Genomic DNA, 27,156 nt, shown 5'->3' with positions numbered 1-27,156 from the left:
TTCTCCAGGCGGTGGCAACCGTTCCTTGACTATCTCGCAGAACGTTAAGGGAAAACAGATCGTCAGCAGCAGCCCCGGGGGGGGGGGGGGGGGGGGCACTATTTTTTGTTACTTTGTTAGTTCACTATTTTATTTAAATAATGTTATTTATCAGCTATTGTGTTATTTTTATGTTGATTTGTAAAGTGGAAAAATTCTATTTGAAAACATTAATAAAATATATATTTTTTTAAAAGTTGATCCTGAGTATGGAGGATGAGTCGGTTGGACCTGTATTCATTGGCGTGAAGAATGAGAGGCGACCTTATTGAGACGTATAGGATTCTCAGCGAGCATGACATGCTAAGAGGTTGTTTCTCCTTGTGAGAGAGTCTAGGACCAGAGGGCATAAGTTTAAGAATAAGGGGTCACCCATTTAAGATAGAGATGAGGAGGAATTTCTTCTCTGAGGTTAGTGCATCTGTGGAATTTTTTTCTGCAGAAGGCTGGGTGGTTAAGCATGTTCAAGGTTGAGATAGACATATTATCAGTAAGAGAATCAAGGGTTATGGGGAGAAGACGGGAAAGTGCAGTTGAGGATTTTAAATGTTTTTAAAACATATTTTTTATTCTCCTTTTTCACATTTTCTCCCAAATTTACACCCAACAATAAACAATAGTCAGTAATGTCATGACTGTAATGTCAATCCTGTATCAATAACAACGATCCCATCCTCCCACCAAACCCCAAACATTAGCCCGCATGTTAACATAAACAAATGACAAAAAGGAATCAGGAATCACCCATAGTCACCATTAACACATTCAGTCCCTTGCCACCCCAACCCTCCCAGCGCCCCCCCCCCCCCCCCCCCCCAAATGTTCGATGTGATCCAATTCTCGAAAGTGCATAATACATAATGCCCATGAATTGTAGAACCCCCTCCATCCTTCCCCTCAGTTCACATTTGACCTTTTCAAGCATCAAGAATTCCAGCAGGTCCCCCCCGCCACGCCAGGGCGGAGAGGTTGGTCTCCACCCTAACAGGATCCGCCTTCGGGCGATCAACGAGGCGAAAGCTACAACATCTGCCTCCGCGCCCGTTTCCAACCCCGGCTGGTCCGACACCCCAAATTATGCCCCCCCCCCCGCCGAGGGCCTGGGTCCAGTTTCCCGTGCACCACTTTAGAGATTACCCTAAAAACCTCCTTCCAGTAATCCTCCAGCTTTGAACAGGCGCAAAACAAATGAACTTGGTTTGAGGGGCCCCACCCGCAACGTTCACACACATCTTCTACCCCCACAAAGAGCCGGCTCATCCTCGCCCTTGTAAGATGCCACCTTCAGCTGTATCAGCCCCAGCCTCGCACACGAGGTGGAGGCGTTCACCTTCCGGAGCACCTCACACCAGAACCCTTCCTCCATACCCTCTCCCAACTCTTCCTCCCACTTTGCCTTGATCCCTTCCAGTGGCGCCTTCTCCTTCTCCAAAATAGCCCCGTAAACCGCCGATACTACCCCCTTCTCCAGTCCCCCCCGTCATCAGCGCCTCCTCCAGCAATGTGGAAGCCGCCTTTACTGGGAAGCTCTGTATCTCCTTTAGGAAATCAGATCAGTCATAATCTTCTTGAATGGTGAAGCAAATTCAATGGGCCGAATGGCCTATTTCTGCTCCTACATCTTGTGGTCTAAGGCTGTCTGCCTTCAAGAACAGAAGGTTAGAGGGGATTAAATAAAAGTACTCAAAGATAAAGATTTTGAAAAGAGTAAATAAAGGAAAAATGATTTTCACTGGCAAGAGAGTCAGTATCCAAACACAAGGAGACATATTTAAGACCATTGGCATCAAATTGTTGTAATATCCCTTTAAAGGCTTGCCACTGCAGAAGAACGGTATTCACCAGAGCAAGGGTTAATGTGGGCCAAGAGAACTGGCCCATGGTATGGTGTAGAGAGTCACATGTTAGTAGACAGTGTGGTAGAACCTGGAAAAGAGCCAGCATAGAGACAGCACCCATGCTTGGTAGTATCTTGGAGATGTATATAGTTATGGGCCAACAATAAATGGTTGATGTTCAACCGTACAAGCCTCCAAACTACTTAGTGAGACACCGAATGATCCTTTACAACAAAATAAAGAAGGGACATGAAGATTTTTTTTTTTGTCAAGAAATGGAATGCACCACCTGAAAGAATGGTAGAAACATTCTCGAAAATAATTGCAGGGACAAGGGACTACGGTAATTGTATAGCAAAAGAAACACACTGTGCAGAAGGAATAAAGATTTTCCTTCCACTACTGGGTGCCTGATTTTATGCTGAAGCGCCCTGGCATAATTTGCTACAGCTTAATATAAAAGTAATTGCTTTGTTTGCTTTTTTCAAAACACCTTTTGTCAATGCCAAGTCATTTTGCCAACAGTCAGGTTTTGTCAGTACTTTACACAGCACATTATTTTCCCAAAGACTAGTCATTAATTTTTGACTGCATGCACCAGGTTAATATTAAGCCAAGGAGGAGTGGGGTAACCTTACTACACCCTTCTAGGTGTTGCAATGCCATTTATCCAGACATCCAAAGTTGCGTTTAATGCCAGATATGGCACATGATACCATGCAATATTCAAGACCCCATAACATTGAGACCTACCTGCTACCCTCACAATTGGAAAGATTCATTCCATTCTTGGAAACAGAATTGGAGTGCACTGTAAATTAATTGATTTGTTCTGGAACACAGCAAGTGGTGACTGAGGTATTGTAATAAATGTTTATTCACTATATTTGCAAACTAACCCAGAATGGTGCAATAGAACATCGAGCTTTACCACGATGTTGCTTTCCACTTGGGAAGAGGCAACACTGATAAACAAGGATTCATGAATCATTACAGAACCTAGTTTCCTGGATACAGTCGAGAGAGCCGGTACTATCAGGGGCGGCTATTTTCTGTGGTATCACGTTTAGAAGGAGATGTTCAAACTTTGTTCGGTCAACTTAACCCAACTTAAAAGTATTTGATCCAGGATTTCAGATTATTTTCAGCAAACGTTATAACAAGTCCATCATTTGCAAGTGAAGAGTTAGTGGCGTTGATACAGATGGTGAAAACAGATTTAAACATTGAAGATCAGAGCTTGGAGCAGGTCTTAAAAGACTTACAGCACTACTAAGCTTACAATAGGGTATTTCCATATCGGTGCGTGAATTTACGATGTAGATTTCCCCCACTTAAGTATTTGTGCTGTCTGGCTGTAATATACTTTGTTAAACACCAGTTCAAATGGATGTCAATGTTCAACATGAATTACATACGGTATTTGTTATCATTAAACAGAGTTTACTTGGTCCAAGAATGATGACATCCAGATCACCTGACCGAAAAAGGGAATGCCTTTCTCAGGAAACAATTCCCTGTTTGAGACCATTCCAGTTGGCAGCAACACAATCAAACATTAAATTTTGCATTCTTTAAGATACTAACAAAAGAACTTGGGAGAGATAGCAATCAGATAGACTGGACTGGCAGATAAGGAGAGCAGTACAGCTACAGTGGGTCCTCCTACCCAATCTTCATGGTAGAAAATGTTCAGAAGAATAGTGCATCTAGAAGGCAGATTAAGTTTTATTGATGGCAGTTGACAGGAGAAAATAGAGGCACTCACATTGTAAGATCTGGAATCAGTAAATGCTGTCATTCATAAATCGGAGAGGCAAATGGCTAATTTGGTTTAATTATTTGGTGGGATAAAAGTAGTTTTTCCACAGTTCTAATAATGGAGATAAACGTTAATTTGGATAAAACAATTGGCATTGGGAGTGACTGGAATCTGAAGGGTTACAAAGGGGAGACTATTAACTCAAAAAAAATGGCAACAGGAAAGTCTGCAGCCAATAAAACTGGAAATGGATTAAGACTCAATCACTATGGTAACATTGCCAGGGAAATTAAGTATTGAGAAAGATCAGTTCTACACAGATTTATCATTCAGCAGGTTTGCTCTCATTGAACTTCTATGTATGGTTTAAAAAACACATTAGTTTCACAAAAGTGAAGACCCAGTAATTGACTTTACTATTTAAAATCTTTAAAACGTTCTGGGGCAGCATGGTGGCGCAGTGGGTTAGCCCTGCTGCCTCACAGTACCGAGGTCCCAGGTTTGATCCCAGCCCTGGGTCACTGTCCGTGTGGAGTTTGCACATTCTCCCAGAGTTTGCATGGGTTTCGCCCCCACAACCCAAAGATGTGCAGGTTAGGTGGATTGGCCACGTTAAATTGCCGCTTAATTGGAAAAAATCAATTGGGTACTCTAACTTTATTTTTTAAAAAGAAGAGAAAAAAACGTTCTGGAACCAGGACAAAATACTTACTTATTCATATAGAAAATTAACTTTTTTTTAAAAAATGAATGAGCATCAAACACAAATTTATCTAATCCCTCCTCCTTGGAATTAAAATGTAGTTATAGGGTTTTTGACCATTTTTGTTCCTAGTGCAAATGCCAAGATATCTTCAGTTACTCTGCACGGCTCCAATCAAATATAAATTGACAATTTTCTGCATTCATAAGCAATCAATAGAAATCCTGCACATAGAATGTTGCTTGAATGAGTTACGACACTTTGAAATGGTGCGACGGTCAATTGATTGTATATGAGAATCGCTACTCTTGCAAGTACAGTATGATTCTGAATGAACACTGACCTAATTGTGAATAATGAAAGCTCAGATGCCCTAACAAATCCTGGTGTGAATTATATTAACCCAGACATACACAGTACTCACCCAACAACATTTGTAGTACATAGAAAATAAGTCCATATATACTGTTTGGCTGATTCAAAGCACTATCCTTTCCAAAAATGATCTCAACAAGGCCAAATCCTCTTCCCCATCTGCAATAAATGATAATTATAATTAAGTGACAAGATAGCAACATCCATGAAATTAGTAACCAAAGACAGAAAACACCATCTGTTTGCACATCTAGCAACATGGAAAAACAATTACACCTACTATTTGTCACCCCCAGGCACTCCCGATCAGGCTTATTAAGCTTATAATCTTACTGCATTAGATCAAGATAGAACAAAACCACTTTGGCAGTTATGAAATTTCAGCTGCTTCTCAGACAGGTAGATCTGGAAAAAGTGCTTATTTCGTAGTCTCGACCCCCAGGGACAGCTGTTTGCCTCCTTTTCTAGAATCATTAGTTCATTTAACATCTGTTCCTAATGGTGCAGGATATAATTTATGCACATCACAATTCCTGTCCACAGAATGGCATGTTGTAGTCTTACAAAAAAATAATAGCCTCCTTTCACTGGTTCAAGTTCTAAAAGGAAAAGACAAAATCGGTATGTCAGAATTACGCACAGTAATGGGAAGCATACAAAATAAAAATCAGATTGGTGCAAGCGTGTGGTGAGGCACACGGGGCCAGAGCAATGTTTGCAAGGAGGCCCAACTTGATAAGAGGCTAAAATACTGACGCAATGTGATGAAATGGGATTGGGAGGGGTTGGGGGGAGAAATGTGCTCCCATCCAAGAGAGGCAAGGTCTTAAATTTCTGCAGTGGGTCGTCCACTTGACATTGTAACTGTGTCAGAATGGAAATACGGGGGGGGGGGGGCGGGGGGGGGGGGGGGGGGGGCAGTTCAATCACATTGCGAGAGAAAGAATGGTCACAACACAAAGGTTTTGAACTTCCAAAATTCTACAACACAGAGGGAGGCTATTCAGGTGACCATGGGTGTGACAGCTCTCTGACAGAGCTATCCAATAGTTCCATTCCCCCTTGCTCTTTCCCCCATAACCCTGCATACATTTCCTTTGCAAGTATACATCCAAGTCCCCTCTGAAAGTTACAATTGAACTAGTGCCTTCACCCATTCAGGCAGTGCAGTACTTCTTGAACAATAGACTAAGAACGATTAGGATGAGCACTTTCTTGTAAGCACAACTAAAATTAGTAGCAAGCTTAAGAGCTGGGAGGGTGATACGAAGCATCAAAAGGAAACCAAGAATATACCCTTGCAAAACAAGTGGGAATAATGCAGATGGTATCACTGTTTTAAGTGTAGCAGCTGAGAGATTTGTTAAAAGAGGATGTACGCCTAGTTTTTTTTTTTAAGTACAATATGTAGCATAAGGACAGGGGGGAAGAATTAAATTATTCCGCTGAGGAAGATACGAGAGGAAAAAGAAAAAGCAGAGATTAATGAAGTGAAGAAAATACAGATGAACAAAAAGGAAAGCTGAAACAAATAAAAAAGAGATAGAAGTCAGACATAATCGTGGTCAGAATTCTTGTGTTCAGTTTTGGGTGCCTCACTTTAAAGAGGATATAAAAGCCATGGAGAAAACCCATCCCAAAACCAAGAATCTAAAGCACAGATTTCAAAATGAAGGTAAGCCTTGATGGCCCTTATTCAATTCTTTGTTAATGGGAACAGAAAGAGTCGACCGGGTAATTCAGTAGATGTAATACGTTTGCGTTTTCAAAAGGCAGATACGGTACTGCTTAACTACGGTCAGAGAATGTGGAGTCAGGAGACAAGTTGCAGAACAGATAGCAAGCTGGCTACAGAACAGAAGAGAGAAAGAAGGGGTTAAGATAATAGCAAATTACTGCGGATGCGTAGCTACTCAGACTAACAAAAGACGGATCAGTGCTGGTACCATTGTTGCTCACAATGTACATAACAATTTGGAGGGGGTGGGGATAGTTAAGACTGAAGACTGTGACAAAAGACAATAATATAGATGAATAGATGCATAATTGGCAAAGTAATTTCAATATAGCCAAATTGGAGTTATACTTTGTTAAGAAGAATAAGGAGGCTATATATTGCTTGAATAATAAGAGCCTAAATTGTTCTTTTCTGGTACGATGGTTGCTGAAGGATGATATTGGAGCCTACCTTTACTCAGTCTTACGTTTATTTACAAACTGAAAGTACACACCTTCTGACTCAATGACACAACAGTTTCAGTAAGAGTTGCTTTATGTTTTTTTGCGCAACCAACAAAAGAAATTGAACAAATTAACAAATCAGATAAGGGGCTAGTCCATTAAAGAAATAATTCTTTAAGGAAATTAAAAAGGGCAACAACCTGCGTACACGTGGTCCACGGACTCATCTAGGCCGCAGAAAACACAAGCTGCCTGGGAATCCGTGAACCATAGCAACCAATGGTTGTATGGGACTGCAACAAGCAGCACCCTCCACCCAAGGACCCCATGGAAGATATGTGTGTGTGTGTGTGTGTGTGTGTGTGTGTGTGAGAGAGAGAGAGAGAGAGCGAGTTTGTGTGAGAGAGATAAGATGCTCACATGCAAAGAGACCACACTGGGGCCTCTGATGCCAACCGGTAGACGAGTATGCCTTGGCATGCCGGCGAAAGTAAGGTGAAGGGTGTTGCAGTACAGCCCCCACAGGAAACCCCTCCACACCGAACAAAAGGGCACGGAGGGAATTTGCACGAGACAGCTGGACTTGAGAGGCTCCGGCGCCAGAGGGATGTTTTGAGACATGGGGCCAATGTGAAATCCTGTCCGAGCAGAGGCAGGCTCCGTGGGGAGCCCATTGCACACCTGAGTCACTTCAAGACTGCGTTTACCATCGGGGTCGTGCAGTACCGCTTTAGGATTTGGATGACATTGACCACGAGCTGGACATCCAAAGTGTCTCTTTATATGTGTTCAAGTGGAGCTGCAATTAATGCTGTCCACCTACACATAAACAAACACAACTGATATATAATTAACATAAATGGGGTAGAGAGTAAAAACATCTAGGAATACAGACATACAAATTACTAACGGTAAATAAGGCCATAAAAAATATACACAAACACTGAGCGGTAATTTCTAGAGGGACAAAATTTAAAAGCATTTTAAACTTGTATATAACCTTAGGAGTACTGGTCTCTTTTTTACATAAATACAAAAGACAAAGAGGCATTGGAGAGTATTGAAACAAGATTTACAATGATGATGCCACATTTGAGAAATGATATATTGGCCTTGGAAGGCCTGCAGTGCAGATACATCAGATTGTAACCAGGGTTCCAAGATTCAAACGGAGGGGATATTACATAAAAAGTGCTTGCTTCCTGTGGATTTTGGAGGGATGCATGAGATGAGGGCCAATGGTAGAAAGGGAGAAACATTCTGCTGGTGAGGCAGTCCAGGACAAGGGAATTAAGCATAACATTAAATAGCCATTCAGAATTGAATTTAAGAAATATTTCCTCACACAAAGGGGTATGGCACACACTCCCACCAAAACATAGATGCGAGCTCAGTAACAATTTCAAATCCGAGATTGAGACACATTTGGTCGCCAAAGATATTAAGGTGTATGGAGCCACGGCAGGTCAATGGATTTAGGATACAGATTAGTTACGATCAGTTGAACTGGCTTGAGGGCTGAACAGCCTACTCCAGTTCCTATGTTCCTGAGAGCTAGATTTATCAGGAAAGATTGAACAGGCTGGGGATATTTTATGTAGAAAAGAAGCTGAAGGCAACCTGATGCTTTTAAAATTATCCCCGGTTTTGACAGTATAGAAATAGAGCAAATATTTCTACGTGTAGGGGAGACGAAAGCTAGGAACCATAAATAAGAGGTAATCTAAATGGAACTGGTTTGCCCAAGGAGTGACAAGCATGTCATTCATTACCACATTTCCTCAAATTTCACCACTCAGTGCGGGGTCAATTTCTTGCACTGCACAGTCCCTTTAATATGCATGGCTATACAGCAATTTGAAAGGGACCTCTGCTTATGTGGGCCTGTTTGTGCCACACAATACATTCTGCGTATCTGTGAAGGTTACAGGGAAAATTGCCACAAGGAGTAGCTGTGGTAAATAGCAGTGTAGATATATTAAAGGGGGAGCCAGAAAAACATGAGAGAAAGGAACAGAAGGAATGCTAATGGGGTTACAGGGAGAGGGGTGGAAGGAGAGGTGGATCATAAACATCAGCATTCAGCAGTTGGACCTCTTCTGTGCTGTACATTCAATATAAAAATCCAGCAATGCCACACTAGGTCAAACTGGACCGAGTTGTGTTTTGAGCATGGGAAAACTTGTGATTCATTCCCTGAGCATAAGAAAGTTAAAGTAATGAAAGAATCGACAGGGATAAATGGGACATAATCTTGGATTTCAATCTATCTTCACACAAGGACCAGAGTTATTGCCACAAGAGGTCAGAGATTTAAAGTGAATCGAGGCACTTAAAAAGGAGAAAGATTATATGTAATTGAGAAACGAGAATACCGAGAACAGGTACAATTGGGATTAAATAAATAATTTCCATGGTTAACAAAAATAGCAAGAAGTTCCTTGATCAATTCCTGCTTCTTTGCAGTTCAGCTTCAAATGTGCAAGAAAAGAATGGCTTGGCATTAGAGAGCAAGACTTGTTTGCTTTGCCAATTTTGTAGTAAATTGGAGGTTACAGGTTTAATCTGTGAAGAAGCCAATCGCAGTCATGCAGATTAAATTGCCAGAACCTTACACTGGTGGTTTCACATTCGTATCACAACGGCAATAGCTCCCAATGTGCAGCTTTATTCAGTGAGTAGCTGAACGTACAGGTTAGGAGAGTCGTAAAGTTTATATTCCCTGATCAAAACCGAGTTTGCTGATTTGAATTAGAATGTAAAGTCAGCCAGAGTTTCCACTGCTAAATATGGATCAATGATATTTGATGTTGGGAGATGTGTTGAGATCATTAAGAATCAGTTGGGTTTGGGTGTGATGGCACATCCAAGTGACTTGATGGAACACACCACCACCCTAGAGCTCATATCATTGGTTACCTGGCCGTAGGACTCGAGAGAAAATACAAGTTGTACCTCAGTAGGGAGTAAATGTCCTCAGAAGGGTAAGGAATATTACCAAATAAAAGTTAACTTCTTACTAATATTTGTCAGAATGAGAGTACCATAAAAAAAGACAAGCAATTATCAGTCCTTTCCATTAGCTGGATGTGTGTGAAGTACAAGGGTGTGTACAAAATCTACCTCCTTGAATTTACTCCATTTTTGGTAGAGGTTGGTTTCTTCCTCTTTAAAAAATACTAACTTTAGATACTCTATGAACTACACTATGTAATCTTCTCATGTTTACACAGCAGTGTTTATACTTTGGTCCAAATGCTGGCCTATACTGTGAGCACAAACTCCTCAAAATGATATCCCAGTCTTCTAGTGTACTGAATTCATCAGTGACGCCTTCCAGGTAAGACTTTCAGAAAAATTAAGGGAAACAAATAATATTGTAGATGGTTGACCGGGACCTCCACCTTCCTCAAATAATTTTCTTCCACAAACCAACTATCCCGTTAACTAAGCCCAATGCAGCCCAAGAAATTGGTGTTGTTGCTGCTCCAAGTTCAGAGAGAGCATACTTTCCCTATTTACGTTTGCATCCAAGATTCTGGCTGCAATTTGCAGTCCCTGCTCATCCACCTTGATCTCTTTGCTGCCTTTTGACACCACAGATCATTCTCCAGCATCCTCTGCAGACCACCTTTGTGACTGCTCACTGCCAAGTCCAAGCACAATAATGTTGCCAGCTCCCACCACTGCACAATCACTGCTGGCTCTGAGCTCCCTCATCCGTATGCTCATCCCTATGAACATCACCTCAAAGCATGGGGTCAGCTTCCCACCGTTGCACCAATGACATAAAAACTAAATTTCATGGTAGCTGCTTATCTCATCAACTGCATTACGTCGTGGAGGAATAAACATTCCCCCCTCCCCCCCCCCATCCTAATTAAGCAAAACCAAAGGCAGCCCTTTTTGTTCAAATCAACTAGTGCATGCCTCTCCAATTACATTTACCGCCCCAGCTACCACCTTAGGCGAAGCCTGGTGTGGCAGAGTCTGGGTACTGCTTGATCTCATGTGGAATTTCCTTCCCCACATCCAGTTACTGAGACAAACCACCTTCCACCTTCACAATACTGCTCATTTCTGCCCCACTGCCAACAAAACTATTTGTAACACGGCATAACTGCTTTAATGGTTCCCCCAGTTGGCATTCCACACCAATCATTCTAAAGCCAACTCAAAATCCTTGCCTGGTCAAAAGTTCCATCGTCTGTGCTCAGAAATCAATTTCAAGACCTTCACCTGAATATTCCTCCACTTCCATCGCTACACCCACTCTATCCCACAGACCACTTTTCACCCTGCTTGAACCATCACTCCCAAATCTATGGTATCATTCAGAGTTTTTGTACCATCAATGTCAACTGTACTACATTCCACTGGACAGTATACACTGCATATTTCCTGCTAAAACTGTCGCGCCTTACTTTCCCCCCCCTTACTTTAGCATCCCCTAATCAAAATTTCTCAACCAATAATCCATTCCGTTCTACTTTTGCTTTTCCTACCTGATCAACAACTTTTTTATTTTGCAAACAGTGCCGTATAAAAGAACGCTACAGTTGTTTGTTCAATATTAAATCTCCGAACAATCATTTACAATGGGGGGGGGGTCATTTTCTATTGAAATTTTAATTTCTACTTTGTTAAATTTGCAAGTTGAGGTGATGCAAATAGGTCTCAATGCCCCTTGGCTTTAGGGTAGGTCAGGGCAGTGCGGTAGCACAGCGGCTGGCACAGTTGCTTCACAGCTCCAGGGTCCCAAGTTCGATTCCCGGCTTGGGTCACTGTCTGTGGGGAGTCTGCACGTCCTCCCAGTGTCTGCGTGGGTTTCCTCCGGGTGCTCCAGTTTCCTCCCACAGTCCAAAGATGTACAGGTTAGGTGGATTGGCCATGATAAATTGTCCTCAGTGTCCAAATAAAAAAGGTTAGGTGAGGTTACTGTGTTATGGGATGAGGTGGGCGTAAGTGAGGTGCTCTTTCCAAGGGCTGGTGCAGACTCAATGGGCCGAATGGTCTCCTTCCGCACTGTCAATTCTATGATTCTATGAACTGGGATGAAGGGGGAAGGATGTCTGTTCCTGATAACCAACTACTGACCACGGCTGGGCATTGGACGTAGACAGGAATAAATGTGGCTGTGATGTAATTTCCTCTCCCCAGAGAGGAGTGGCCATTTGGCCAAAAGACTAGAGGACTTCTGTGAAGATTATCTTTAGCAAGAGATTGTATATTTGATACGTGACCAGGAAGAGGAGAGGGGCAGCATCAATTTTTTGATAAGAAAACACCTGCATCTTCAAGCTTTTTCAACTGAACATGAACTTAAGACTGCAATGCAGAAAATTGGTCAAAAAGCAAGCTGACTACAGCATGTTCATGGAGAAAAAGACTGGGTGCAACATAATTCTACAAAATATTGTTAGTTGAATTCGAGAGATTGGAGCTGGATTAATTATTAAAAGCAGGAATAGGCTGGATAACTGCCAATATTATATAGTCATGGGCATTTCTACTGACTCTACTACTACCAATATTTGTTCAACCAACATTATAAATCATATCCTGCCTTTACAGTTGGAATGATGCTCAGTAGCTTGAAACATACAACATCAAAACAGTGTGGGTGCCCCATCCGACCCTCACCTTCAATCTTCACAGGTTGCAACAAAGGTCAACGTTACAGAGTGACTTTGATAATCATAAAGTATAATTAGAAACACCACAAACATGATAACTTTTCAAACAATGTCAACACACTTGTACATGCCATGAGTAACCAGTGCTACTGACAATATATATCAAACTCATTGAACCGTCTAACTCTTGAAAATGGATCGAGACACACTTTGTGGCACCTTCTACAATTATATCAAAAGTTACAAAGACTTCAGGTAACTTAGAAATTAGTTTGCCAACAGTCAATCACCTTCATTCTCATGTTTCTATATTTGGCTGCTGAATATAATTGTTAGCACCTTATAATGGCCCAATGAAAACCAAATCTCTAACAAATATGGCTTCCCGTACAGTATTGACTAGGTTTTTGGTCAAGTTATTTCAAGTCGAAATAGTTGCACACTTGGCTTTAGGGCATTGCACATGTTGCCTTTTCCAAATTTAGACTTTCACTTGGGCACTAAACGTATCAGCCCACTGCAATGCTTAGTTAATTTGTTCTTCGACTGAGATTTAGTTCTAAACGACGATACTGCAGACAGGCTTCTGAATGGGACTACTATCGTTTCATCGTATAGAACTTGAGTCTCACTGAAAAAAAGGCTTGTTGTGTCAAAGCTTTTCATCTTGCACTCATCAGGACTTTACAAGAGTAGCAATTTTACAAAACAACACGGATATTCTTACAAACTGTCCTGATGAGTGCAAGTCAAAAAGCTTCAACCAAAAAGCTATTTTTTTTCAGCGATAATAAAAGCACAAGTTAATTGTTTCTTTTAGTACAAACCCAGTTTCTAGACAGATCAGAATACACCGAGACAATTCCACAATAAAGTTGTTTTCTGGTTTAGAATTACCTTGGAACAGCAACAAATGTCACTGCCTCAAGTGAAGGGTAATGAACGATAGGCAACTGGAAAATTATCAACCAAATTTATTTTTCCATGGAAAATAAGGTCAATGCTTCTTCAAACAGTCAGAAGAAAGTCGATCACATCAGGATTATATTCTTCACAAAAATGCAAAGCAGAACGCTAGATACACGGACAGCACTTAGATTCTAGTGGTCTCTCGTCAAACAAGAGATTGAATTAGTGGTATTGCCATCAAGACAGTATCTAAAATGTGCACAATATAAAATGTTTACATGTTCCCTCCCCTGAAGACATCAACAACTCACTGGGCCTTTGACCCAGGTCACCCCTTTAAGTACTGACCACTTTGTTGGTTAACCAAGCGAAAATTGTGCTAGAAAGATCAAATATTTTCAAATGCATGTCCAACAGAGATCAGTAGATGCACTTGGGAGCAAGCAAAGCCAATTCTAGAACTCCCAGCACAAGTGTAGCCGAAACAACTAACATTAGCAGGCAAAACCACACACAAAACCCGTAGAATTTCTCTATCCTCCCCCCTCCGGTGTAAACCCTTTATTCACACACACCATAACACCACCATACAGTGGCAAAGATAGAAAACCTATAGGGCTGGTAAAAATGTGAAACTCTGTACAATTAATTCACTGTAAAGTACAAGAAAGGTTTGCAAAGTTACTGCCCTAGAAATTCAGCAAAGGCGATATAAACAAAACAACACAAGAATAGCCCGTACAAGTGGTTCTGTAGTGATGATTTTCTTTTTTGGTGTTTTGGCCTCCTTTAGGCCTAATTATGCTTTACCCCAGTCGGAGGGCACAGCAATCTTCAAGATTAAAAAAAAGTTTTTTTTTTTAAAAATGACCATATAAATGTGCATGTCGCAAGTATTAAAATTAGGTTTGGGTGAATTATTTGAAGTTAAAATCCACCACATCCATCTATGACTCTACCAGGCTGCTATTTTGCATGTTGACATTTTACCTATCCTCAGTTTCTAAATAGCGCATAATGAAGTAACAGATGTGATAGAACTGCCCCATAAGGTCTGTGGAGATGAAACTTACTGGATTAATATTAATCATCCGGAATTAGGAATATAACTTTTTTTTAAAATCTGCAACATTTGTGAAAATGAGAAAATGGTAATAAAATTAGTGTGTGTTTAATTTAAAGCCCAAATATTTGTGCAATTCTTCTGCCTTTGGACTTTGTCAGCTTTGCTTTCAAGTTTAAAAATCTTCTTCCCTACCTTGTACTATAGCAGAGACAGTGGCAGCAAACTGCTGTCAGGTTTTCCCAATGTTGTTCTACGCTGTGGCCACAGGTTAAATGAGGAAAGTCATTTAGGCTCACCTAAATTCATTCATCTGGAAACAACCTACATTTTTCCTTTAGAAGTACCCAACTATTTCTTAAATGATTTGCACCTCTACCAGCCAATCCAGAAGTCCATTCCAAGTGCTGCTGATTCTCTGCGACAAGTACCTCCTGATCTCAGTCTCAAAATCAGGCTATAAAGCAAGGCCAGGCGGAATATCTGGGGCTGGAGCATCCCTACCCGATGATCTAAACAAGTTCTATGCCCACTGTGAGCAGTCAGCCAATGTATCAGTGCCACCCACCCCAACAGCCCTGGACACACCCATACCCACTATTACAGCCTCAGAGGTAAGAGCTGCCTTCTTGAAAGTGAATCCGCGGAAAGCAACGGGCCCCGACAGAGTCCCTGGGCGAGCACTCAGAGCCTGCGCAGACTAGTTGGCGAGTGTATTCACAGATATCTTCACCACCTTACTCCTCCGCTCTGAGGTCCCCACCTCCTTCAAGAAGCCCACCATAATACCAGTACCAAAAAAGAACAAGGTAGCATGCCTCAATGACTACCGACCAGTGGCCCTGACGTCTGTTATCATAGAACATAGAAAAATACAGCACAGAACACGCCCTTCGGCCCACGATGTTGTGCCGAACCTTTGTCCTAGATTAATCATAGAATTTACAGTGCAGAAGGAGGCCACCCGGCCCATCAAGTCTGCACCGGCTCTTGGAAAGAGCACCCTACCCAAGGTCAACACCTCCACCCAATCCCCACAACCCAGCAACCCCACCCAACACTCAGGGCAATTTTGGACACTAAGGGCAATTTATCACGGCCAATCCACCTAACCTGCACATCTTTGGACTGTGGGAGGAAACGGAGCATCCGGAGGAAACCCACGCACACACGGGGAGGACGTGCAGACTCCGCACAGACAGTGACCCAAGCCGGAATCGAACCTGGGACCCTGGAGCTGTGAAGCAATTGTGCTATCCACAATGCTACCGTGCTGCCCTTAAGAACAAATTAATCTACACTATATCATTCTACCGTAATCCATGTACCTATCCAATAGCTGCTTGAAGGTCCCTAATGTTTCCGACTCACCTACTTCCACAGGCAGTGCATTCCATGCCCCCACTACTCTCTGGGTAAAGAACCTACCTCTGACATCCCCCCTATATCTTCCACCATTCACCTTAAATTTATGTCCACCTTGTAATAGTTTGTTCCACCCGGGGAAAAAGTCTCTGACTGTCTACTCTATCTATTCCCCTGATCATCTTATAAATCTCTATCAAGTCGCCCCTCATCCTTCTACGTTCTAATGAGAAAAGGCCTAGCACCCTCAACCTTTCCTTGTAAGACGTACTCTCCATTCCAGGCAACATCCTGGTAAATCTCCTTTGCGCCTTTTCCAAAGCTTCCACATCCTTCCTAAAATGAGGCGACCAGAACTGTACACAGTACTCCAAATGTGGCCTTACCAAAGTTTTTTACAGCTGCATCATCACCTCAAGGCTCTCAAATTCAATCCCTCTGTGAATGAACGCTAGCACACCATCGGCCTTCTTCACAGCTCTATCCACTTGAGTGGCAACTTTCAATGATGTATGAACATAGACCCCAAGATCTCGCTGCTCCTCCACATTGCCAAGAACTCTACCGTTAACCCTGTATTCCGCATTCATATTTGTCTTTCCATAATGGACACTTTTCAGGGTTAAACTCCATCTGCCACTTCTCAGCCCAGCTCTGCATCCTATCTATGTCTCTTTGCAGCCGACAACAGCCCTCCTCATTATCCACAACTCCACCAATCTTCGTATCGTCTGTAAGTTTACTGACCCACCCTTCAACTCCCTCATCCAAGTCATTAATGAAAATCACAAACAGCAGAGGACCCAGAACTGATCCCTGCGGTACGCCACTGGTAACTGGGCTCCAGGCTGAATATTTGCCATCCACCACCACTCTCTGACTTCTATCGGTTAGCCAGTTCGTCATCCAACTGGCCAGATTTCCCACTCTCCCATGCCTCCTTACTTTCTGCATAAGCCTACCATGGGGAACCTGATCAAATGCCTTACTAAAATCCATGTACACTACATCCACTGCTTTACCTTCATCCACATGCTTGGTCACCTCCTCAAAGAATTCAATAACACTTGTAAGGCAAGACCTACCCCTCACAAATCCGTGCTGACTATCCCTAATCAAGCAGTGTCTTTCCAGATGCTCAGAAATCCTATCCTTAAGTACCCTTTCCATTACTTTGCCTACCACCGAAGTAAGACTAACTGGCCTGTAATTCCCAGGGTTATCCCTAGTCCCTTTTTTGAACAGGGGCACAACATTCGCCACTCTCCAATCCCCTGGTACCACCCCTGTTGACAGTGAGGACGAATAGATCATTGCCAACGGCTCTGCAATTTCATCTCTTGCTTCCCATAGAATCCTTGGATATATCCCGTCAGGCCCGGGCGACTTGTCTATCCTCAAGTTTTTCAAAATGTCCAACACATCTTCCTTCCTAACAATTATTTCCTTGAGCTTACCAGTCTGTTTCACACTGTCCTCTCCAACAATATCGCCCCTCTCATTTGTAAATACAGAAGAAAAGTACTCGTTCAAGACCTCTCCTATCTCTTCAGACTCAATGCACAATCTCCCGCTACTGTCCTTGATCGGACCTACCCTCGCTCTGTCATCCTCATATTTCTCACATATGTGTAAAAGGCCTTGGGGTTTTCCTTGATCCTACCCGCCAAAAATTGTTCATGCCCTCTCTTAGCTCACCTAATCCCTTTCTTCAGTTCCCTCCTGGCTATCTTGTATCCCTCCAGCGCCCTGTCCGAACCTTGTATCCCCAGCCTTACATAAGTCTCCTTCTTCCTCTTAACAAGACATTCAACCTCTCTTGTCAACCATGGTTCCCTCACTCGACCATCTCTTCCCTGCCTGACCGGGACATACATATCAAGGACACGTAGTACCTGTTCCTTGAACAAGTTCCACATTTCACTTGTGTCCTTCCCTGACAGAGTATGTTTCCAACTTATGCACTTCAATTCTTGTCTGACAACATCGTATTTATCCTTCCCCCAATTGTAAACCTTGCCCTGTTGCACGCACCTATCCCTCTCCATTACTAAAGTGAAAGTCACAGAATTGTGGTCACTATCTCCAAAATGCTCCCCCACTAACAAATCTATCACTTGCCCTGGTTCATTACCAAGTACCAAATCCAATATGGCCTCCCCTCTGGTCGGACAATCTACATACTGTGTTAGAAAAGCTTCCTGGACACACTGCACAAACACCACCCCATCCAAACTATTTGATCTAAAGAGTTTCCACTCGATGTTTGGGAAGTTGAAGTCACCCATGACTACTACCCTGTGACTTCTGCACCTTTCCAAAATCTGTTTCCCAATCTGTTCCTCTACATCTCTGCTACTATTGGGGGGCCTATAGAAAACTCCTAACAAGGTGACTGCTCCTTTCCTATTTCGGACTTCAACCCATACTACCTCAGTAGGCAGATACTCCTCGAACTGCCTTTCTGCAGCTGTTATACTATCACTAATTAACAACGCCACCCCCCACCTCTTTTACCACCCTCCCTAATCTTATTGAAACATCTATAACCAGGGACCTCCAACAACCATTTCTGCCTCTCTTCTATCCAAGTTACCCAAGTACCGATCCATGCCTTAAGTTCACCCACCTTATTCCTGATGCTTCTTGCATTGAAGTATAGGCTTCAACCCATCTCCGTGCCTGCAAGTACTCTCCTTCGTCAGTGTTCCCTTCCCCACTGCCTCACTACACGCTTTGGCGTCCTGAATATCGGCTACCTTAGTTGCTGGACTACAAATCCAGTTCCCATTCCCCTGACAAATTAGTTTAAACCCTCCCGAAGAGTACTAGAAAACCTCCCTTCCAGGATATTGGTGCCCCTCTGGTTCAGATGCAACCCGTCCTGCCTGTAAAGGTCCCACCTTCCCCAGAATGCGCTCCAATTATCCAAATACCTGAAGCCCTCCCTCCTACACCATTCCTGCAGCCACGTGTTCAACTGCGCACTCTCCCTATTCCTAGCCTCGCTATCACATGGCACCGGCAACAAACCAGAGATGACAACTCTGTCTGTCCTGGCTTTTAACTTTTAAGCATCATGAAATGCTTTGAGCGGCTAGTCATGAGACGGATCACTGCCAGCCTCCCAGACGGTCTCGATCCACTACAGTCTGCCTATCACCGCAACCGGTCCACAGCAGATGCTATCTCCCTGGCTCTACAATCAACACTCGAACACCCCGGCAACAAGGACACCTACGTAAGACTGCTGTTCATCGACTACAGCTCCGCCTTCAACACCATTATCCCGACAAGATTAATAACCAAACTCCGTAATCTTGAACTTGACTCCTCCCTGTGCAGCTGGATACTCGACTTCCTCACCAACAGACCGCAATCTGTCAGGATAGGCAACAGCACCTCCTCCACAATAGTCCTCAACACCGGAGCCCCTGTGCTCAGTCCTCCACTGTACTCCCTATACACACATGACTGTGTGGCAAGATTCAACTCCAACTCAATCTGTAAGTTTGTAGATGATACGATTGTGATGGGCCGTATCTCAAACAACGACGAATCAGTCTACAGGAGGGAGATAAATCACTTCGTTGCATGGTGTACCGGAAACAACCTCTCTCTAAATGTTGGAAAGACCAAGGAACTGATCATCGACTTCAGGAAGCGTAGCACGACACACACTCCAGTCTGCATCAATGGCTCCGAAGTGGAGAAGGTCGATAGCTTTAAGTTCCTGGGGGTCACCATCACCAACAGTCTGTCCTGGTCCACTCACGTTGATGCAACAGTCAAGAAAGCCCAACAACGTCTCTACTTCCAATGGAAGCTAAAGAAATTTGGCAAGTCTGCATCGACTCTCACAAACCTCTACAGATGTGTAATAGAGAGCATCCTATCTGGCTGCATCACAGCCTGGTATGGCAACTGCTCGGTCCAAGATCGCAAGAAACTGCAGAGTGTGGTGAACTCAGTCCAACGCATCACACAAGCTTGCCACCCCCACATAGATTCTGTATACATCTCCCGCTGCCTCAGGAAGGTAGACAGCATTATCAGAAAACCCTCCCACCCAGGCATTGCCTTGTTCCAGACCTTTCCATCATGCAGAAGGTACAGAAGTCTGAAGACCCGCACATCCAGACATAGGAACAGCTTCTTCCCCACAGCTACAAGACTCCTCAACGACTCCCCCTCGGACCAATCTGTTCCCTGTAAGAACACTATTTACGATGCCCTATGCTGCTCTTGCTCATGTATTTGTTATGTTTGGTCCCTTGTTCCATCTGTAACCAATCACTGTTTGTCGATGTACCATCTGTCAATGTCCTCTGTCGATTATTCTTTTGTCTACTATGTACGTACCCTCAGTAACAGAAAAATACTTTTCACTGCACTTTGGTACATGTGGCAATAAATCAAATCAAATTACCTTTTAGCAGTTTGAATCCATGACCAACTTTTGTGATTTAATATTCCATTTTTATTTTTCCAACCTTTAACTATCTTTTATAAAGGTCAGCTCTCAGATACCTTCTTTGAAGGTTGAGTGATATGAAGGTATCTCAGTCTGACTCATGCTCTGATTTTATAATCTCCCCCATTAAAAGCATTTGCTCTCCATTCAGGTCCTGCAAGCATGGCTGTTTATCACACACATAAACAGTTAATTCCTGTGCACATCCTCCAATGATACACTCCATCTCCTCATGATTTTCTTAAAATTCTACCGCTGGGAATTGCAAATCTTTGCACTGACCGTTTAGTCAATTTGCGTCACCCTGTTATTATCTTAAACTGGCTTTCTTATCCCTCCACATTGGCACGCATACATTTCAACCTGGGTTAGTGAAGTTATCGGAAGGGATGATTTTCCTCACAGCCAAATCTATTTTTAATAAATAAACCAACCTACAACGTTTGTAAGAACACAGATTGACACCATAACATAATCATTCATCATGGGCACCAGATGAAACCTTAAGTCTTCACCTTAGAATTGTCACCTGACTTTAGCAGCCAGATTATTCTTAGGAGGTAACGGTGCATAAATCTGACTTATCAAAGTGTCTTAATGTCAGCCGGTTTGGATTCTATTAGCATTTGCACCACCAACCTCCCATCAGAATGCGTACAAGCTCCTAACTGACAGGAAGGCATTAACTAATTTATCAATGAAGAAATCAGACAAAGCCATGATCTAACGATTATTAATCTTAGAGTCACAGTTAGCGCCACCTAAATATTGACTGTAAAAACAATCTGTACACAGGTTAACTGACAAAATAAGTAACAGTTGCCGCAAAGGCTGTGTCACAATAATATTCAGCAGTAATTGTTTGCGAATTATAAATTTATCATTGAGCTCATATCAGATACAAATTGGTGTGATTAAACTACTTAGATTGATGAGAAGTTATGAGATAGCCAAGTCTATTTAATAGATTAAGTCAATAGATTGCAGTTAGCTATATATCGAGAGCCTGATGAACAGACATAGATAAACTTGTCGCCTCATCTCCCTCTAGGAAGATGGTGAGAGTCTTCCAGGCAGAGTAAACTTCAGTCTGTAGAGATGCTGCACATAGCCCCTGGGGATTCCCTGCCCCCAGTAAATTCACTTGCTACACAAGTAGCTGCATTTAGATTATCTGGCTTAAATCCCACCTCCCTTGATCTCAGGAAAACCATAGAGTTAGAACCATAGAATTCCTACAGTGTAGGAGGCCATTTGACCCATAGAGTCTGCATCGACCCTCTGAAAGAACTCCCTGCCCAGGCCCACTTCCCCGCCCTATCCCCCACAACCCAACATCCCTGGACACTAAGGGGCAATTTAAGCATGGCCAATGTGCCTACCCTGCACACCTTTGGACTGTGGGAGGAAACCAGGGCACCCAGAGGGAACCCACGCAGACAAGGGGAGAAAGTGTAAACTCCACACAGGCAGTCACCCAAGGCCGGAGTTGAACGCGGGCGCTGTTGCTGTGAGGAGCATGTGAATTTATGGGCACCTGGTAGCACAATGGTCAGCAGTTGCTTCACAGCTCCAGGGTCCCTGGTTCGATTCCCGGCTTGGGTCACTGTCTGTGCGGAGTCTGCACATTCTCCCAGTGTCTGCATGGGTTTCCTCCGGGTGCTCCGATTTCCTTTCACAGTCCAAAGATGTACAGGTTAGGTGGATTGGCCATGATAAATTGCCCTTAGTGTCCAAAAAGGTTAGGTGGGGTTACTGGATTACAGGGATAGGGTGGAGGCGTGGGCTTATGTAGGGTGCTCTTTCCAAGGGTCGATGCACACTCGATGGGCCGAAAGGCCTCCTTCTGTACTGTTGATTCTATGATTTATGTGGCACATATATCTGCCTGTATCTGGCTGGTATTGCCATACGACATCTGATGAAAATGTTCTTTCTGATTTTAAAGAAGTAGCCTTGCATATATGATAAACAAAGACTTGGAGACCATTCACCACAAAGATTGCTAAAAGGATTACAATTAGACGAAGAACCAAGGATTGAAGACTTTAATGTCAAAAGCACCATCCTGTGTAACCTTAACTTCCAAACTCAACCTCAATTCATGTAACCTGTATCAGAAGAGTTCAGATCATTTGGTGCCAATCATGTGACATGCTATGTTGATATCCCAATGACCCCCAAATCAAAGTGGAACCAGCATCTAGACATACCAGGTCACTTATTTTGGTCTTTCTCCTCAATTCTTTTCTTAGGAATCAGACCAAATCCAGAAAAGGCAGGACATCTCTATGCCCATTGTATTGAACACATGTGCACCTGTAATCTTAAAGCCTCAACTTGTATTCATGGCTACCAATGTTCTATTTGCATAAACCATGTTAGTTTAATTGGTATTAGCCCTTTTTCCCAGCATTCAGTATGTAGGTTGATTCCATTTTGAGGACATATTTAAGGAAACTCTTAGAGCTTGTCTTCTATGATAAACCCATTTGCATTTTGTTCCAATAGAAATATTCTACCAGCAGGTGCAGCATGTTTGCATCCAACTCAGAATATTCTGAAGGCTACAAACTGTGCTAGTCCAGTCTGCTCGACTAGGATGAAATTTATCCAGACTTAGATTAGTGTCAGCAAGCCACCGAATTACAGAAATACCATAGCCAAACCCATGTTTTGATCCCTGTAGAGATCAATAACGTTTTGAAAGATTAATTTCCCAGTGACTGACAGAATAGCATGTTAAGATTTCACATTAAGACGTTTATTGCAGCAAACTAAGTTTGACATAACACACCAAACCACAGAAAAGATACTTCCCCATTAACTAACTAACACACCTGAAATACATTGACAGGTTTTCATTTTATACCACACTCCGAGCAGACATGTAGCCTTGAAATTTAAGTTTCAAACAACTCGCAGTTTTTGAGCAGGCTCCCTTCTCCTTGCCACGCCAGGATAAGTTTTCCAATCTTCTTAGAAAACTGACTGGAACGACATTCGAAGTATTCCTGAACTGGCATCCAGCAGCAACGGCCACTCCAGCAAGTCCTTCTTCCTTGAATCGCCACGTCCCAATTCTGCAAACAGAGTTAGTTCTCACCAGCATCCTGCTTGGTGGCCAACGCAAAAAAAAAAAAAGAGTAATCTTTTCCTCTGCTTTTTGCAGCAGCAGCTGCTTCTGTCATCCTCTCCATGTTTGTGTGTCCAGAAAACCAGCTGCCCCTCTTCTCTGTCAAGGTACGAAACCTTGCTCTCGTGTTTCTATAGATCGGTTACAAATCACATGGGCCCATCTCCGGGCAGAGCTTAGTATGATCACCATTCCAGGACATTCTTTTTTGTTAAACCCTAAATTAAAGGAAACAGTTTAAAACATAACCATCTTATGAAGTTCAAAGCTGGTAGCAGGCCACCTTCCCTCCCAAACTAACAAACTCCTTTACCTGCTGAAAAGATCAGAAAGCAAGCTTTGTATTACTTAACGTAGTAAATTGGTTTCATATAGCTAACCAAGGTGACTGCAAAATAACACGTGGCTAGAGAGGTACGAATAGATAGCACAACTTAGCGATATTTAGGCTGCTGCAGAAACACTTTTCCATATTCTTCATTACCTTAACCAAATAAGCTTATTTTTGAGACCTCAAAAAAAACCATGGAGTATTCAGAACAAAAACACAAAAAAATCAAAAAGCACACCAATCAGTCTTTACAGCATTTGTAAGACAATCCATCATCATCCATATTTCTTCTCTATTCCTAGGGGCTGGTTTAGCACACTTGGCTAAATCGCTGGCTTTTAAAGCAGACCAAGGCAGGCCAGCAGCACGGTTCAATTCCCATATCAGCCTCCCCGAACAGGTGCCGGAATGTGGCGACTAGGGGCTTTTCACAGTAACTTAATTGAAGCCTACTCGTGACAATAAGCGATTTTCATTTCATTCCATTTTCATTCTCATAAAAAGATCAGTCTGTTTAGTTTGTGCTTTCTAGTGATTGACTGATCTGGAAATAATATGACCGCAACCGTAATTCTTCTAGCAATATGTTTAATTGATGGAAGCAGCACGGTAGCACAGTGGTTAGCACAGTTGCTTCACACCTCCAGGGTCCCAGGTTCGATTCCCAGCTGGGTCACTGTCTGTGGAGTCTGCACGCTCTCCCAGTGTGTGCGTGGGTTTCCTCCGGGCTTTCCAGTTTTCTCCCACAGCCCAAAGATGTGCAGGTTAGGTGGATTGGCCATGAGAAATTGCCTTTAGTGTCCAAAAAGGTTACCTGGGGTTACTGGGTTACGGTGTTAGGGTGGAAGCGTAGGCGTAAGTAGGGTGCTCTTTCCAAGAGCCGGTGCATGGGCCGAATGGCCACCTTCCACACTGTAAATTCTATGAAATAAGCCATGAAAATATTTGTCAATCTCATTACGACAAATCAATCCCTGTTCAGCCAACATCCCAGTTCAAACAGGCCTCCGTGTTTCTCACAGTCCCAGATCTGCCTTTTGCTCAGATTCCTTCACCAGTCCTCGCCATGGATTTCAGCGACAACCCTATAACATTATTGGCCCATCTCAGGTGTATTATACAATAGAAAAAAGTTCACTTTTGAGTTTTATTTTCTCCTTCAGATTCCTAGCTTCAATAATCTCATCTGTATTTGATCTCTGCACCGTCAGCCAGGAGTCTTTCCTGCCGCTCCCAGGATGCTATTTCTTTTCCCTGCATTAATCTCCATTAACAGCTCTCCTCTTGCATCCCATTCAAAGTTCTCAAACCTTTTCTTCATGTGTCACTGGTAGGCTCCAAGTGCCAGCTTCGCTCATAGTTTTGTAGGTACAAAGTGCAACCCAGTGTAGGACTAAATCATACTGATCAGTAAGGTGCTAAAAAGCTTCTAATGCAAATATACACGCAAGGACGGGTTTCAGCCGTTTATATTCTACCCAGTTAAACCTTCCAGATCTGATTGGGCGCAGCACCAGAGAACTTCAAAGATCTGTGAATAATAGCTTAGATTTTGCAGCCAGCAGTGAAGGAATTGCCTGCTGTTCACTGTGCTTACACTTTCCCACAGACATTCTGCGGGCATTTGAGCAATTTACAGCTTCTGAAGATCAACGAATACTACTGGTAATCTGTAGCACAAGAAAGAAAGCAGGGCAAACAACTGCACGTCTCGGCAACCACATTAAAGGATCCTCACTGAGATGTGCAGAGATTAAACCAGGAAGTGCAAATTATGTTAGTTAATTCATCATAAAACCTTGTACAGAAAGGGAAAGAAAGGGATTGAGAGAAGGGAAAAGAGATGGAAATTAATTTCGAATTTGAGTCTCTCAACAATAATTTAATTCTGACGGTTGAGATTTCACACTTCTAATAAAAATAAAGCTTCTGTATCAGGGAAGTAATTACCACACTGCTTAAAAATCATTTACACCCGAATGCACCAGCCCCATCTTGTTCGGACATGTTTAGTGGACACCTAGTGGGCAAGTACAACGACTGAATGTCTTACTTAGATCTCAATGCAGACTGTGTCAGTGGTGTGCAGTTTGTGGATGTCAATGCAGACTGTACTGGTGAAGTGGTGCGCAGTTTGTGGAAGAGTGGCAAATCAGACAGAAACTTCCAGATCTCTGCATTTAACTGTACAAAGGCAGATTGTAGAGATTGCTGCTTAATGTATCCCATTATAATAACAATTAATCTTTATCACAAGTAGGCTTACATTAACACTGCGATGAAGTTACCGTGAAAATCCGCTCGTCGCCACACTGCGGCGCCTGTTCGGGTACACAGAGGGAGAATTCAGAATGTCCAAATCACCTAACAGCACGTCTTTCAGGACCTGTGGGAGGAAACCCACGCAGACACAGGGAGAACGTGCAGACTCCGCACAGACAGTGACACAAGCCGGGAATCGAACCCGGGTCCCTGGTACAGTGAAGCAACAGTGCTAACCACTGTGCTACTGTGTCACCCAAAATACCAATGAGCACGGAAAGGCTCAATATTAATACAAATTGTAGACCATTACCCAAAAAAAGTGTCAATGCCGTCAGGAACAGAGGCAAAAGAGGAAAGAAAGTTCAATGGCAACCTGTATTATTTGAATATAGTAATATTGAATATACACATACGTATAAAATATATATACATGTATAAAACCCATTAATTAAATATGAAGTAGACCAACTGCTGCGATTATCAAGCAGTACAGGAATAATCTGCTGGCAAGACCATCATTTTAGGAAAAAACTGTAGTGCATAAATAACATTCAGCTTTCTGCATTGCTCACAACTCAACAACTCTGTCAAATCAGTTCGTTTTTTTGTTCCTTGAACATCACCTTTCAAGAATCTGAAATAATTTGCAGAAATGTATGTCTCAAGTTATACAAGCAGCCTACAAAGTCCTCTGGGTGAACGTTTAAAGGGAATTGTAAAATTCAACACAAGGTAAATCCCGTTTTTATGAAATGGGTCAGGGCCAAGTTCATTCTGTAAGAAAAATGGATTTTCCTTCAAACCGGTATTGTGTAGCTCACTGGTTCATTTATGCACTAGTTTAAATGCAGCTCAATATCTCGGCTGCCAGTCCTTGGGAGTCTGCCCTTTTTGAATAATGGTGCAAATTCCACAGTGCTGCCAATGACAAACAATGCATCTGCTCCAAAACAAATGGCAAACCGTGCTGCCCGTGCTTGCTATCAATAGGTTTAGGTTTAGAGTCAAATGACTGAACTTACCTCCACAGTGTATGTTTAATGCAGCACGGCAATCTAAATAACAATTTGTCAAGCCTA

The 27,156-nt window shown here is 42.7% G+C and overlaps 1 protein-coding gene across 1 annotated transcript in view; it reads right to left on the bottom strand.

Moving 5' to 3' along the window:
* The window catches only part of LOC140386779 (vitamin K epoxide reductase complex subunit 1-like protein 1), a 76,220-nt gene that overhangs the window by 12,191 nt on the left and 36,873 nt on the right, over positions 1-27,156 (bottom strand). Inside the window, exon 2 of the mRNA XM_072469472.1 lies at positions 4,767-4,876. Coding sequence (XP_072325573.1) covers positions 4,767-4,876 — 110 coding nt within the window. The remainder of the gene's footprint in view (positions 1-4,766; positions 4,877-27,156) is intronic.

Source organism: Scyliorhinus torazame, chromosome 12, assembly GCF_047496885.1.
Source record: "Scyliorhinus torazame isolate Kashiwa2021f chromosome 12, sScyTor2.1, whole genome shotgun sequence".
Classification (NCBI taxonomy): Eukaryota; Metazoa; Chordata; class Chondrichthyes; order Carcharhiniformes; family Scyliorhinidae; genus Scyliorhinus; species Scyliorhinus torazame.
Note: the sequence above shows the minus strand (reverse complement) of the source record. Positions and strands in the feature narration are given on the sequence as shown.